This window comes from Eurytemora carolleeae, unplaced genomic scaffold, assembly GCF_000591075.1.
Source record: "Eurytemora carolleeae unplaced genomic scaffold, Eaff_2.0 scaffold192, whole genome shotgun sequence".
Classification (NCBI taxonomy): Eukaryota; Metazoa; Arthropoda; class Copepoda; order Calanoida; family Temoridae; genus Eurytemora; species Eurytemora carolleeae.
This window is the reverse complement of record NW_019396100.1, coordinates 144,080-157,599: the sequence shown is the minus strand read 5'-3', so window position 1 is coordinate 157,599 and position 13,520 is coordinate 144,080. Positions and strand designations below refer to the sequence as shown.

The 13,520-nt window shown below is 36.4% G+C and overlaps 2 protein-coding genes across 2 annotated transcripts in view; both read left to right on the top strand.

The window, feature by feature from the left end:
• Nucleotides 1-5,047, top strand: part of LOC111694937 (transcription factor SPT20 homolog) — a 6,158-nt gene extending 1,111 nt beyond the window's left edge. Inside the window, exons 2-7 of the mRNA XM_023464008.1 lie at nucleotides 155-375; nucleotides 757-950; nucleotides 1,599-1,686; nucleotides 2,243-2,378; nucleotides 4,276-4,478; nucleotides 5,015-5,047. Of these exons, the coding sequence (XP_023319776.1) occupies nucleotides 193-375; nucleotides 757-950; nucleotides 1,599-1,686; nucleotides 2,243-2,378; nucleotides 4,276-4,478; nucleotides 5,015-5,047 (837 nt within the window). The 5' untranslated portion in view covers nucleotides 155-192. The remainder of the gene's footprint in view (nucleotides 1-154; nucleotides 376-756; nucleotides 951-1,598; nucleotides 1,687-2,242; nucleotides 2,379-4,275; nucleotides 4,479-5,014) is intronic.
• Nucleotides 5,048-5,068: 21 nt separating this feature from the next.
• Nucleotides 5,069-12,114, top strand: LOC111694933 (histone-lysine N-methyltransferase 2D). Its single transcript, XM_023464005.1, has 5 exons — nucleotides 5,069-5,395; nucleotides 5,853-6,050; nucleotides 6,799-6,927; nucleotides 8,146-8,382; nucleotides 9,457-12,114. The coding sequence occupies exons 1-5, from the start codon at nucleotides 5,087-5,089 to the stop codon at nucleotides 11,866-11,868; spliced, it is 3,285 nt and encodes a 1,094-aa protein (XP_023319773.1). The 5' UTR covers nucleotides 5,069-5,086; the 3' UTR covers nucleotides 11,869-12,114.
• Nucleotides 12,115-13,520: the final 1,406 nt, after the last annotated feature.

Genomic DNA, 13,520 nt, shown 5'->3' with positions numbered 1-13,520 from the left:
ACATTGTTGGGGGGGGGGGGGGGGGTACTACGGTCACAAATATGTTTGTTACCTATGTTTAATTGAGACACATGACACATAATTTGCTTAAAAAAATTCATTGGTGTAGGGAATCCAGTCAGAGTAAAGTAATCTTATTAAATCTATATTTCAGGTTTTCTGATATACTAATGTGTCGCTACTGTTTTCATCATGAATAGGAGTTCGCTGGGGAGCTCGTCACCGCAAAGGGGTGCAGCTCCCCAACCCCCATATCCGGGGAGCTGTCTCCCGCCCCGAGCAGTCGCCCCCGACACCCCGCCCCCGCCCCCTGATGAGAAATGTGGCGGAAGACTGGAGGGGCTGTTAGCACAAGCAGACGAAATCCTTCTTAAGGTAATTTTCAAACGTTCTATTTACAAAACTCCTCCCACCCTTTTGCACAAGTTCATTCCCCTTAAAGTCCCCAATCTTTAAAATCTTTATTAAACTTTTCAACCATTATTTTGTGTTCAAATTTTCTGTTCTTTAAGAGTTCCATCGCGAATCTGGGTTTTCACCGAATTGCGTTCTTAATCTAGATAAAAAATATATCAGAAAAATTATAGTACATTTTTGTGCCCTGAATTTATCTATACTGTACTTGTAAAGCAAGAAAGGACTAGAAACACAATTATTTGATTTTTGCTTTATTGCTGAGTCAATTTTACTTTTATAATCAAATTAAGCATCTTGGAAAATGAAAAATTATATGATAGATATCTTCCATTTGTTTAGGCTGAATATGATACTTATACACCAGACCGTCTTAGTACAAGGACCGAGACGGACGGTGGGATTGGACCCGGCTCAAGACCAAGGATGGAGGACGGATCAGCAGGACCTAAACCAAGGACAGAGGACGGTTCTCCGACGATGTCCGAAAGACTGTTGTCCTTGTACGCGATTGAGGCGGGGAAAGAAACACGAAGGTGAGGTTTTGATCAGGAAAAGACTGATTTTAAGAATTACCCCGAGGGGGGGGGGGGCTATTGATGCTTTGTTAATTAGGTAATAGAATAGGACTTTTACCGTGCAGGCTTTTATAAAACAACTTTCAATTCTTAGCCAACCAAAATCAGGAATATATATATATTTTCTTGAAAAATACCCCCCCCCTTCCAGCTGAAAGCTAACATTTCCCATGATGATTTTTTTTTTGGGGGGGGGGGGGAAATGCATTAGTTTTTGTCTTAAAAGTATTTTAAAATATCAGAGCTTGGCATTTATTAAAAATAAATATAATTGAGGAAAATGTAACCTTCAACTTTTATTGGTTTAGAAATTTTTTTTAATTTATGGTTTGGTCTTTGGTCTAAATAAATTAAATGTCAACCGGCTTTAAAATTAAATTATAAATAAATATAAAGAGTTTTAGGTTGTCTTAACAGTCTGTAGGTGGTAACCCTGTTACTGATCATGTAATATCTTCCTTCCTGGTTCGGCTAATTTTAGCTTCAGAGGAATAAAAAAATTTAGTTGGTTGAATAAAGAGAATTTAAAGGATAATATTATCAATTTATGGTATAAGCGGCTATTTTAGTTTTTGTTTTCTTTTTCCAAATAATTATCTATTTTAGTTCTCATCTGAAATTGGCCTCTAACCTCCTGGATAGATTAATGACGACCTCCCCATTCTCTAGACTTGTCCTCACACTTAATCAACAGGGATACATAACTTTATCTTAAGAATATACAAAAGAATATCTTGTTTTAAATTTTATTTGTATTGAATGAATTAATAAAAGTACTTGTGAGAGTGGTCACAGTCTGAAACTTGAAAGTTCTAATTATAATGTTTTTTTTTTAACTTAAAAAGAGTTTGTATTACGAAAAAATCAATAAGATTGTATATTTTGACCGGATTTTGTATAAAATTTGTGATTAGTTGTAGGTTATTTCTCATGCTGGATTTTTAATAATTCCTCCTTACGCACGTAATACTGGTTGATTATTACTGTTCTACGTTACCTGAGTAGAACCATGCTTTACTTAAGACGCTTTTTGATCTGAAGTGATGTGGATTATAATTTTTTTTTATAGTTATTTTTAGTAAAAAAAATCACTCATTATGTCACGATTGGTGGGTGTAAAAATATGCTCAAAATAAATTCAAAATGCCATGGACAAAAACACAACCCATTTGAGAGATTTTTATTAATTACATTCTCTGATGTACATGTTTTCACAATGTACACATTGGACAAAGTTATGGACGGTACAGGACGGGTATGTACTGGGATTAATGTCCAGTAGTCTGGTATACTCGGAGCTCGTAAAGTTCTCCTACCAGGATACTCACCTACTCAACAGTATTGATAACGAGGAGATACCAGTGATTATAGCAGACCTACTGCAAGGAATATATTCATGCATTCATGCATTATTTTTTAACTTATTTATTGAATTATTTCAAAACTGATTTATTAAAGAAATCTTAACTGATGCCGCATGTTGGATGAAATCAAGTCAGTACTCCATAGAAATCACTGGCATGGATTTTCTTTACATTTTGCACGCAGCTGGTATATTACGAGAAAACATTAAATCCAAAATTTCAGACTCCTGTGACCTCTGGTTACTAAGTTATGGCCTCGAGGCAATTTTTGGCCTGACCTCACATGCTTGGATGTAACTTTTTTGTTAATGAAGATATCAAGCCAATTTTAACGTCATTTTTTCACTACTTATTTGAAGATAAAATTATAATATTTGTTTTAACTAATTGCATATGCTGAAAAATTGTATTTATATTTTTTGACCTCAATACCCTATATCCTCTAATTTTCCCTACGATGTATTTAATGATTTTGCAAAGTTTCATTCTTGTAATTTACTTGATATTGTAACTAGAGATTTTATTGTAACTCACTGTACTAATTATGTTGTCTAAATTCAGTGATTGTAAGAGCTACGGCTATTGTTGTTACTCAAATTCATTTTACCAATGTTTTAGTAAATTGTACACAACAAATTTCAAGTGTGTATGACTTGTTTTTAAATATTTCAGTGTAGGTATACCTCAGATACAGAAAGAGGGGGGGGGGGTGCTCGTTTATTTGTCTTAGGTGGGGGTCAAATTTTTACTCATACCTACACTGCCTTTTGGATGTCCTTTTCCTAGGATTAAGATGAGATTTTTCTAGCAGTGCTTCTGGTATTTTCCTCAGATCTTTTTATCTTTGTTAAATGATGATTGAAGGGATCTTAACATAATCTTCCAAGCTCCAGTTTCTTAAATCTTTCCATTTTACTTCCCCCCCCCCTCTTCCTTCTGTATCTGAGGTGTAAAATTATTTCTACATTGAAATATTTAAAAAAACAAGTCTTACACACATGCAATTTTTTGTAAACAATTTACTAAAATATTGAGTAACAAGAATAGCTTTAGCCCTTACAATAACTGAATTTAGACAAAATAGTTATGTACAGTGGGTTATAATAAAAGCTCTATTTACAACATCAAGTAAATTTCAAGAATGAAACTTTACAAAATCATTAAATACATAAATACATTGTAGGGAATCTTTAAAAAATATTGGAGGATAGAGGGTATCGAGGTCAAAAATATAAATGCTATTTCTGAGCATATGCAATTATTAAAATAACTCAGTAACCAGAGGTCCCAGGAGTCTGCAATTTTGGATTTATTGTTCTCTCAAAATATGTCAGCTGTGTGAAAAATTTAAAGAAAATCCATGACATAGATTTCCATGATCTCCAAAAACTGGCTGAGTTCATAAAGAAAGACCCTGACGTGTTTTTTCTCTTAATATTAAAATCAATATCATCGTGCTGCGGATCCGGTTCTAATTTCCATAATTTAATATCTGCATTTTAATATTTTTTTATTATTAAATTTAATTTTAATAAGCGGATTCCAAGCACTGAATGAAACATTTTCATTTTTGTATTTCAGTGGGAGACAGGTTTTTATTATTATTTTTTAATGTTTTACAATGACATTAATTATGAAATGTAAAAATTAGACAATTAGCTTTTATTTTCCTTTTCAAAACAATCAATTACCACTGGGTGCATTATTAATTATTTAAGTTAAACTTAATTTTCGTGAACATTTTTTTAGCCAGCTCTTTAAAACTAAAAAATTGTCTAGTTTAGATGATCGTTAAAAATATATTATCAGCGATTCTCGATTGTTCGCTATAAATACATTGACAAATTTCATTTATTATTTTTTTAATTTGTTACAGTTTTTTAATCAAAACATGGTAATAAAATGAATATATTGATTAGATTTAAGCCAAAACTTGTTCCACGGGGGGTGTATAGTTTGTGAAGTACGTGACCACAGAGGCGGAGGGGGCGGGCCCTGGGGCGGATCCCGCTTTGTACTTCTCCGCCCTACAACTCAAAGTATTATCTGTGATAGTGTGAGGCTGGGGAAGGAAGGGCTGGGTAGGGTTAATAGTGAAGATAGAAACAGTATAGAGAGTCAGGTTAGTGATAATGATGATAATGATGATAATGATGATAATGATGATAATGATGATAATGATGATAATGATGATAATGATGGTGATAATGATGATAATGATGGTGATAATGATTGTGATAACGATGATGATGATGATAATGATGATAATGATGATGATAATGATGATAATGATGATAATGATGGTGATAATGATTATAATGATGATAATGATGATAATGATGATAATGATGGTGATAATGATGATAATGATGGTGATAATAATGATAATGATGATAATGATGATAATGATGGTGATAATGATGATAATGATGGTGATAATGATGGTGATAATGATGATAATTATGATAATGATGGTGATAAAAATTAATTTAAAAAAAAATTCCAATATCTTCAAACTTATGGATGAATTATTATTATATAATACCCCTTTAATACCTTTACACACACTGTCCTATTTACCTTCTCCCGTCCAATTCATATTCGATAATATTGTTAAAAATATATATTTATTAATTTTTTTACATTTAAAAACTTAAGATTATCCCTAAAATTGTTATGCTTAATGTATAAACAATATTAATATAAAGGTTGAAGTTTAACACCTTTTCGATGCGCCGGCACGCTCACAAGCACTACTCTCAGGCCGGTCAGTCTAGGAAGCGGAAGCTGGAATCCCTCCCGGCGCCGCCGGAACTCAAAATTTACGATTTCATTAAGAATCTGAACACTACACGGTTACCCCAGCCGAGTAAACGCTGGGTACCGCCGGTCCAATCCTTGCGTCAGCATCAGGAGCGAAGTATTGCCCTGGCGCAAGACGCCGAGGCGGTTCTAGCGGGCCGGTGCCCGCCTCCTTCATGTGTTACTGGTAGTCTACACCTCGCCTCTCCTGAATTACGGCTTGCCATGCCGGCACAGGTATTTTATTATAAGAGTATGAGACTTTACGTACGTGACCCTTACTGGTAAAAACTTCTAGAGAGATTTGAATTTGGTCTACGAATACCCGAATTTTATTTTTCAAAATTCGAATTTTTTTAATTCAAGAGGCTTACAGTTGCATGAAATCAAATAAAAACATGGAGTGTATAGTGTATACTATATATTTTCTAGAAAAAAAATCCCCCCCCCCCCCCCCGCCTTTTGATATTTTTTTCTTCTTCAGATATTAGGTATGTTGTGCTATTTAAAAGTTCTTATTCGCTCAATTTTTTATTCAGAGAAACAAAAATCATTAACTTAAATGAATAAGAAAGAAATGCTAACACACAAATAATAAACTTTTCATTTACTAACATGCAAATTATAAAATTTAATGTAATATTTTTTTAACATTTTAAGGAAAATAAAAACTTGATTTTAAATATCGTTTTAGGTCGACGTGGAGAAGTTTGTTAGACCGTTGAACCGTCGACCGGAAAGTATAGATATGACCCCTCAGCTAGTCGAGGAATATATCCTCGAGACAGCTGAACGAGGACAGCCTCGTGTCTACCACACCCGCCTCACCATCCTCCAGAGGCTTGCCAACGACGAGTATATCGGGGAACTCTACGTGGAGCGGGATTATAAAGTAATTTCAATTAAAAACAAAATCAATCAATCAATCGTTTTACAACTTTCTCGCCTCTTTTCCATGGTTTTTACAAACTCATTTTTTCTTTACATAGCATTCCCCCCCCCCCTTAATTTACCCTAAACATTGAAAACCACTGCAAAAAAATCTTTATTTGTCCTTTTTATTTCTGTGTTATATATACCTGTTATTTTTTCAAATAAAACGGAGTTCCTTCCAGGTTTAAACTGTCGTTATAATTTTAGAAAAAAAGGGCAATATTGATATTTTCAAAAATTGGCATTCAAGGATTTTTCCTTCATTACCATTTTCTTAACAATTGACATAAGCAGATTTCTGAGCTGGGAAATATTGTGTTGGATACTCATAATCCCGATCTACAGATCTTTTTATCCCTGTGCGCCCTTATAATTTAAGGATTATTACTTAATTAATTCCTTTATCTGTTACCATGGGAGATCTAGAATAAATAATAGATTAATCTGCAGATTAACAAAAGTCCGAGATCAAGCATAGATCTCGATATTCACAAAACAGAAGTTCCCAGTTAAAAGCTAAATTTCTCGTCCACCTACCGCATGTTCACATATTTAATTCACCGATTCAAATCCTTCCTTAATCTTTAACTTTAAATCGGTGGTTCAAATTTGAACCCGCAGTAGACGGTTCAGTGACGTAGCTCAAATTAAAAAAATTTGTTCCCTGGTTTAAGAATTAATTCTTGATTTAACTGAGTTTTGTTCAGGAGGAGGAGAAGAAGGGTTCCACGTGTAGATTTCAGCTTGGAACCAGAACCAATGCACTCAAGTATATAAACCAGTTTACGGAAATATTTACGGAAGAGGGCAGGAAATCCGTAGAAATTACTCATAAGGTAAACAAATTCATAACACCAAAGCTGGTCTGTTACTGTCTAGTTTTTTTTGTTGGGTTGTTTGTAATTGTATCAAATAAATGTCAAACGCTTGAACGTATCGGGCCTTTACTTTTTTTGTTTGTAATTAACATTTTTGTTTAGTGGAGCTTTAGAACATCTAGTAAGTTTTGGACATTTAGCGGAAGGGACTGAATAATAATTTTTAACATCTAGTTTTTGCTGATCAAATTAATTTTTTGAAAAACAGAAAAATTTGGAATATTCCTTTTGGGAGATCTCACTTAGAATTTAGATTTAATACATTTGGGAAAAATCGAAAAGTAGAATGTCCTTAAGAGGAATGCATTTTTAAGAATTGGTATTTTTCTATGGATCCGACAAAATTTAGCTTCGAGTTTGCATCAGCTTTATCACCTTAATCTACATTTTAATTTATGCAATAAAACAATATAAAGTTGTAGCGTTTGTTAATTGACACTTTTAGGTGGCATATCATTTATCTATGATTGATAATTGGATTCAGCTCTCAAAATATTAATTAAGAAACAGGATAAAAGTTTGGTTAAGATTAAGGATTATTTCAAAAACATTCATTGGATGTTTATCATCTTCAAAACTTTCTCTTCACTGGTTTTCTTTATTCTCATTTTAGGACCTCGGAAGGTATTAGGTACAAATATGACGGGGTTTCACAATTGAAAGACATATTTTTTGTTGTAAAAAGCTATTTTCAATTATGTTAAGAAAGTTTCTCACAATCAGTTTTGACGGCAAAACTTCTGGGACATAGTGCATGGATTCATCTAGGATTAATTTGGGACGACACTGTTTTCTTATTACACTAAAAATGTCACATTTAGACGCATTAAATCGTCACAAAAATTATCTTAGTCCATGAAATCGACCAACAGTGAAGTCTTGCATCTGCCACAAAATTTCTAAATAAATCCCTGCCATAGTGTTGGATGATTAATATACAAACTGGTTTGGGGAAATCCGAATATTACTTAAATTTCTGATTAAAGTAGTTTTGAAAACTATATCGTTGGTGAAAATTAAATCTGCAAACTTGTTTTCTAAAGCAGAGCATCATCGATGATATTTTACTGTAGTATCTCAAGGGACAGCAAATCTACGAGAATCATGTGTCAGTAATTTGAAGAGAGAGAAAAATGACGTGACATTTAAATGATTGATTTAATAAATTCCATTTAGGTTCCAGGTCAAGCTCCCCGTGTAACCTACACCCCTGGCTTAAAAGCCAGTATGGCGGCTGCGCAAGCTCAACAAAATGCCGCGGCACAGTCTCTAAAACTTGCTGCGCCGGGTCAGCAGCAGGTGTCCCAGCCCGCTGGTTCTACCCAGGTTGTTGTACAGGCTGGGCAGCAGGCCTCGATTCTACAAAGGAAGATAACACCACAGTCAGCTACACATCTATCCATTACGTCACAGGTTAGCTTTCACCTACTTACTGGTAGAGTTGGTTAGTCATCGTTTTAGTGAACCAACGAAATTTGGTAATTTCCTAGTCTCTCCTATTCGCGGCGCTCGGCCACCTAGCCTGCCCAAGCCGCTGCGCTCGGCCCAGAAAGTGTCTTAACCTAACCCAACCCTAAATATATACTAATTTTCTTGAAAATTGTTGAAATTAAAGGTCTGTCCTGTCGCTCCTAGCCTGTCCTAGCGCTTGGCCCAGAAATTGTCATATCCTAACCATAAAATAATACAAAATAAGTGTTTTTTGTTGTTGAAAATAGTTGAAATCTAGGTCATGTTCAAAATTGGTAGGAGGGGGGGGGGAGGGGGTCCAGAAATCGTAAACTAGGACAGACCCCGAAATTTTTTGAGAACTATGGTGTCGTTAAGAAATAAAACGAATGATGGACGAACTACTTGGATCGTTCGGAGAAATAAAAAAAATATCTTTGTTTCAATGATAACAAATTGTTCGAACGATTTTGAAAAACCGATTGTTTTTTTACTGAACGAACCCTCATATAATGAAATTTCTCGAAAAATTGATAGATAGTGCAATTTTTCGGTTGATTCTTTGAACTTGTCACCGTATTTTTATATATTTTTATCTATTTTTCTCTTAACCATTTGGAATTATTCGGGGAGGAAGGTTAAACAAGCGTGAAAGTAATCAAGATATTCACTGTAATAGAAACTTTTAAGGTTTTAGTTCATCAGAAGTTGGCTTATGTTATACTTTGAAAAGATTAGTAAAAAAATAGATATAATCATGTTGATTTTTATTAGGTTTTACATCAAATTGTAAAATAAGTTTCAAATTTCAATTTATTTTATTAGGTTTAGAAGTTCTCAAAGTTACTGAAAAACTTAAAGATTAAAGTTTTCCAAGAAATATTTTAAATAACTTTCACAATACGTTTTTAAACGAAATACATATTTTATTTTTATATTTTTTACATACTACATAAACTACCCCCTTTTTCTCACGTTATTTTAACTTCGAGTCCAATATTCTTTTGATAACCCAATGAAAGTGTTTTTGTTTTTCAGGGAGGAATAAATGTGATAAAATCTGGAGCCGGGGGCACTATTACAGTGAGTAGTGGATCCTTGAACGAAGCCAGTGTTTCCAACTCTACTCCTGTTTTATCAGTCACACCTAACAAGAATCAAATCAACTCTATCCTAGCATCTAAGATATCCCGGCAGATAGTCCAGACCCCCCACGGTCCTCAGCTCATACAAACAATAAACCAGGGTATACCTAAACTATCCACTTCTCAACCTGTACAAATACAACAGCTGGCTCAGGTATCAACCGCCAAGCTTTCGTCTGCTTCCGGTCAGGCTTCCGCCAATGGAGATAATCAGCAGGAGGCGATATCCGCCATAGTTCAATCCTTGATGTCTGCCGAGGCGCAGTTTGAGCAGCAGAGGATTGATGATAAACGGAAAGTGCCAGGGCAGGCTAGTGGAGCTGCCCAGCTTCTACCTACAGTACCTGTACCCGCCTCTAGCCTTGTAGGTCAGAGACTACCCACCGGTCGGGTCACCTTACAGAACCTTCGCAGTATACCTTTACAGCAGCAGATGGTGAAGGTGACCCTATCACAGCTTGCTGCTCAGCTTGCTAGACCAGTACAAACATCATCCTCCCTTCCTAGTTACAGTCAAGCTATTGCCAGTCAAACCAACCCTGCCCTTCAAAGCTCGCCTAGAAAACTAGGATCTGGGGACGGAGCACCCTCACTTCAAGCTCTTCTCTCAGAGGATAAATCATCCTCTGTTTCTATTGCCTCGGCCTCTAATACAACCCTTCTTGAAAGACTGATGGCGGGAGGATCCAACCCGGTTAGTTTAAGTTCTCCAAACCTTAATCCTTTAGCAAGTCAGATACCTAATGTTGTTGCTCAACAACCTGGGGTAAACGGCTCAAACTCAGATTCAAACGACATCACCCTGGCTGGCCTTCTCTCCAACCCACCTAGATCCGCAGGAACGAATAATTCTCCGACGAAAATGTCTCCACTGCTGCAGCAACTCCAACAGCCAGTTGTTCAGTCTGTTCACTCTCGTCTGTATCAGACAGGATTGACGTCTCCTAAACAGCCTCCGGCCTCACCTAGAACCAACGTAACCTCGCCTAGATCAATACAACCTGCTCAATCCCCTAGATCTGTTCTTCCCGGTAGTCCCAGACAGTCCAACCCTGTAGTTCATCAGCAGCTGATGCAGCCTCCAGCACCAAGATATCCTACTCCTACAACTCATTCTATCCTCTCCGCACAACTCTCCCAACCTCCCAGGAGTAGTAATGTATCCCTCCTGCAGAATAGCCAAGGTTTGATGGCGGTCACGTCCCAAGGCCTTGTCCCTGTCTCCAACCAGCAAAACCTTGTGCAGGTGTCCCAGGGTCAGATCTTGCATGTGTCCCAGCCTGGGATGGGTTCCCAGATTCTCCATGTGTCCCAATCTGGTGTTCTGCAGAATCAGTCCCAGATGCTGCAGGTCCAGCAGGCGTCACAATCTCCAATCCTGCAGCTCCAACAGCAGCAGCAAAACCAGCCAACAATGGTCTCGGTTTCACTCCAGGACCTTGTAAACTCAGGGAACAATGCTGTCAACGGAACTATGTCCCAGGGGGGAATTGTCACCCTAGGACAGGTTGGTCAGGTCCAACTTCAATCCATTCCAGTTCAGCTTTCCATACCAGGTCATAATCAACCCATCACATTCTCCGTTAGTCTTCCTGAAGGTCATCAGCAAGGTTTGGGTCAGGTGACAAATGGAAGTGTAAACCAGCAAATGATAGTAAACAACACTGCCAAGCCAGGAAGTGTCACTGTTAGCTCGGTGGGCAAACTGGTGAATGGTCCCGCAGGATCCGGGACCGTCATGCTTCAAGGACCTTCGGGCAATATTATTCATCTTCCGGCACAGGCGGCCCAACCCGGCTCCCAGTTTACGAGCATTAAACCTGCGCCTATGGTCCAAAGCAATATGAGCATGGTCCGAGGTGGTCACCAGGTGATGGTCCGCCCTGGGCAATCAAACTCCCTCCTGGTTCAAATGCCCGGAGGTGTAAGCCAGCAGCCTATACAGATAGTTAGTCGCGTGCCGGTCAATCAACAAATGAACTGTGGTACTCTAGTTCAAGCAGTACCTAGTCAAGTGAAGGGGTTGGGGGCCAGTCCCTCGCCCCAGGGACCTCCGACCCCTCATACTCCCGGTATACCTTCCTCTCCCCTCTCTGTCACCTCTCCCCAGGGGATGATGGGTCCGGAGTCTCCTATGGTGGTTCAACTCCAGAACCATGGAGAACATCACTTTGTACTCTCCAGTCCGAAACAAGGGGGGCTGGTTGGCCAGCCACTAGCCGCCGGTCAGATCATCAATAATCAGACGCTCAATAGTCAAACACACCTCAAAATGAGGCAACAGAGAAAACAGAGTTTAAAATGATATTTGTAAATAATCAACACCGTTCTCTCAGTTTACATTCAGTTCTATAAATCATGCGGTTTCCATCCCCCCGCACCTTGCTATAGGTGTCCGCACCATTTGGGAGAGAGACTTATCCCAACCAGACTTTCTGTGACGTAGTTAATCATTTTTATAATACTTCCTCGGAAGTGAGTATATGTTCCTAGGTTAGTTTGTTGTTAAAAGGTTGGCTTGACAAAAAAATATTAAATTTAGAGAAGTTAATGAAATTATCCGTCGTTATTTTGTATTCAAATATTTTGGGTTCTGCTCCAGGAGGGTCTGAACACTGCGGTTTATTTTTTATACATTCCATGTTTGAGTTTAGTTTCAGTTTCCATATACAGGCTTACTTATTTCTTTTCTCTTCTTTTAACTATTTTCAAAATTCTCAAAACTAAGATTAATTTTGAAGTCTGAAATTATGAATCTTAAAGATCACTTTTAAGAACAATTGTTAGTGTCAAATTTCTAGTAGCAAAGACTTGTAATTATTTGTTGTGTTTTATCTATTTGTTAACCTTTTACTGACCACTTCAATGATTTATTCTTTTACAAATTATTTTTTAATCCATTTTTATGAAATACTAATTTTCCCCTGGTTTGGAAAAACCATCCTTATGTTTAAATTTAGTTTTTTTGACCAAATAAATCAAATTATATTTTCTAAGAGCCAATCCTAAAAGTTGTGAAATTTCTCCATCCAATTTCATTTCCCTAACTCTGCATTTATCTAATATTTGTGAAATTATATAATTAGAAACTTAACTCCGTTTAAACTAAAAAAGGGAAATTATAAAAAAATTGTTTATATTTTCGGAAAGTTAAAACTGCTGAATTTTGGCTCCAGTTACTGATAAATTTGAATCTCCTTTTTCTAATATCTTACTTATAAGGTTTTTAAACGTAATTTTAATTGACCCCGCGGTAATGACTCCACAGAAGAAACGTGTAGCAAGGGTTTTTTGATGATATTGGGGGTAATATGGTATCAGAAGGCAAGTTTTTTCTCACCCTGTTTTGATAAGTTTTACTCTTAAAATTCATTTAATTTTGCCTAAAATATATTTTGCCCATATCAACGAATAAAAAACGAAACTTTACTTTAAAAAAACGTGATTTCATTTGTGTTAATGTGGGGGGGGGGGTACCTGCAGCTGCTACAATTGGAATTAATTAATTATTAATTTTTTATTAATTAATATCTCTATTCGTGAAGCCACCTTATACATGTTAATTTATATATATGTATCATTGCAATTATTATTATAGATTCAATTATAGATTGTCCTCTGGAATTTAATGAATTACATAAACATAAATCATACACTGTTTTTATTGTTTAGAAATTCAGGGCGCAATCCGCCCCTCTCTAGTGCTCTAGCTAGACTAGATATGCAAACAGGGTTATCTGCACAAAGGATGAAACTAAGCTGACTCGTAAGTTCAAATTACGGTTGGGAACTGCATGAACGAATAAACTAAGACTAAACAAATGAATTTCAGTCGAGCGATTCTGAAATTGCAACCTTAGCAATATGCATAGAAGTTTTGATGTTGGTATATTTTAACACTATATCTGTGAGAAGGTTAATTTATTTTCTGTTTACAATTTGAAGTTCCGTTTTCAA

Bases quoted from the DNA above. Each gene is read 5' to 3' on its own strand.
- LOC111694933 (XM_023464005.1), top strand. From the start codon at position 5,087: ATGCGCCGGCACGCTCACAAGCACTACTCTCAGGCCGGTCAGTCTAGG. The intron at 6,051-6,798 runs GTAATTTCAATT...AGTTTTGTTCAG, and splicing joins ACGTGGAGCGGGATTATAAA to GAGGAGGAGAAGAAGGGTTC. The intron at 8,383-9,456 runs GTTAGCTTTCAC...TTTGTTTTTCAG, and splicing joins ATCTATCCATTACGTCACAG to GGAGGAATAAATGTGATAAA.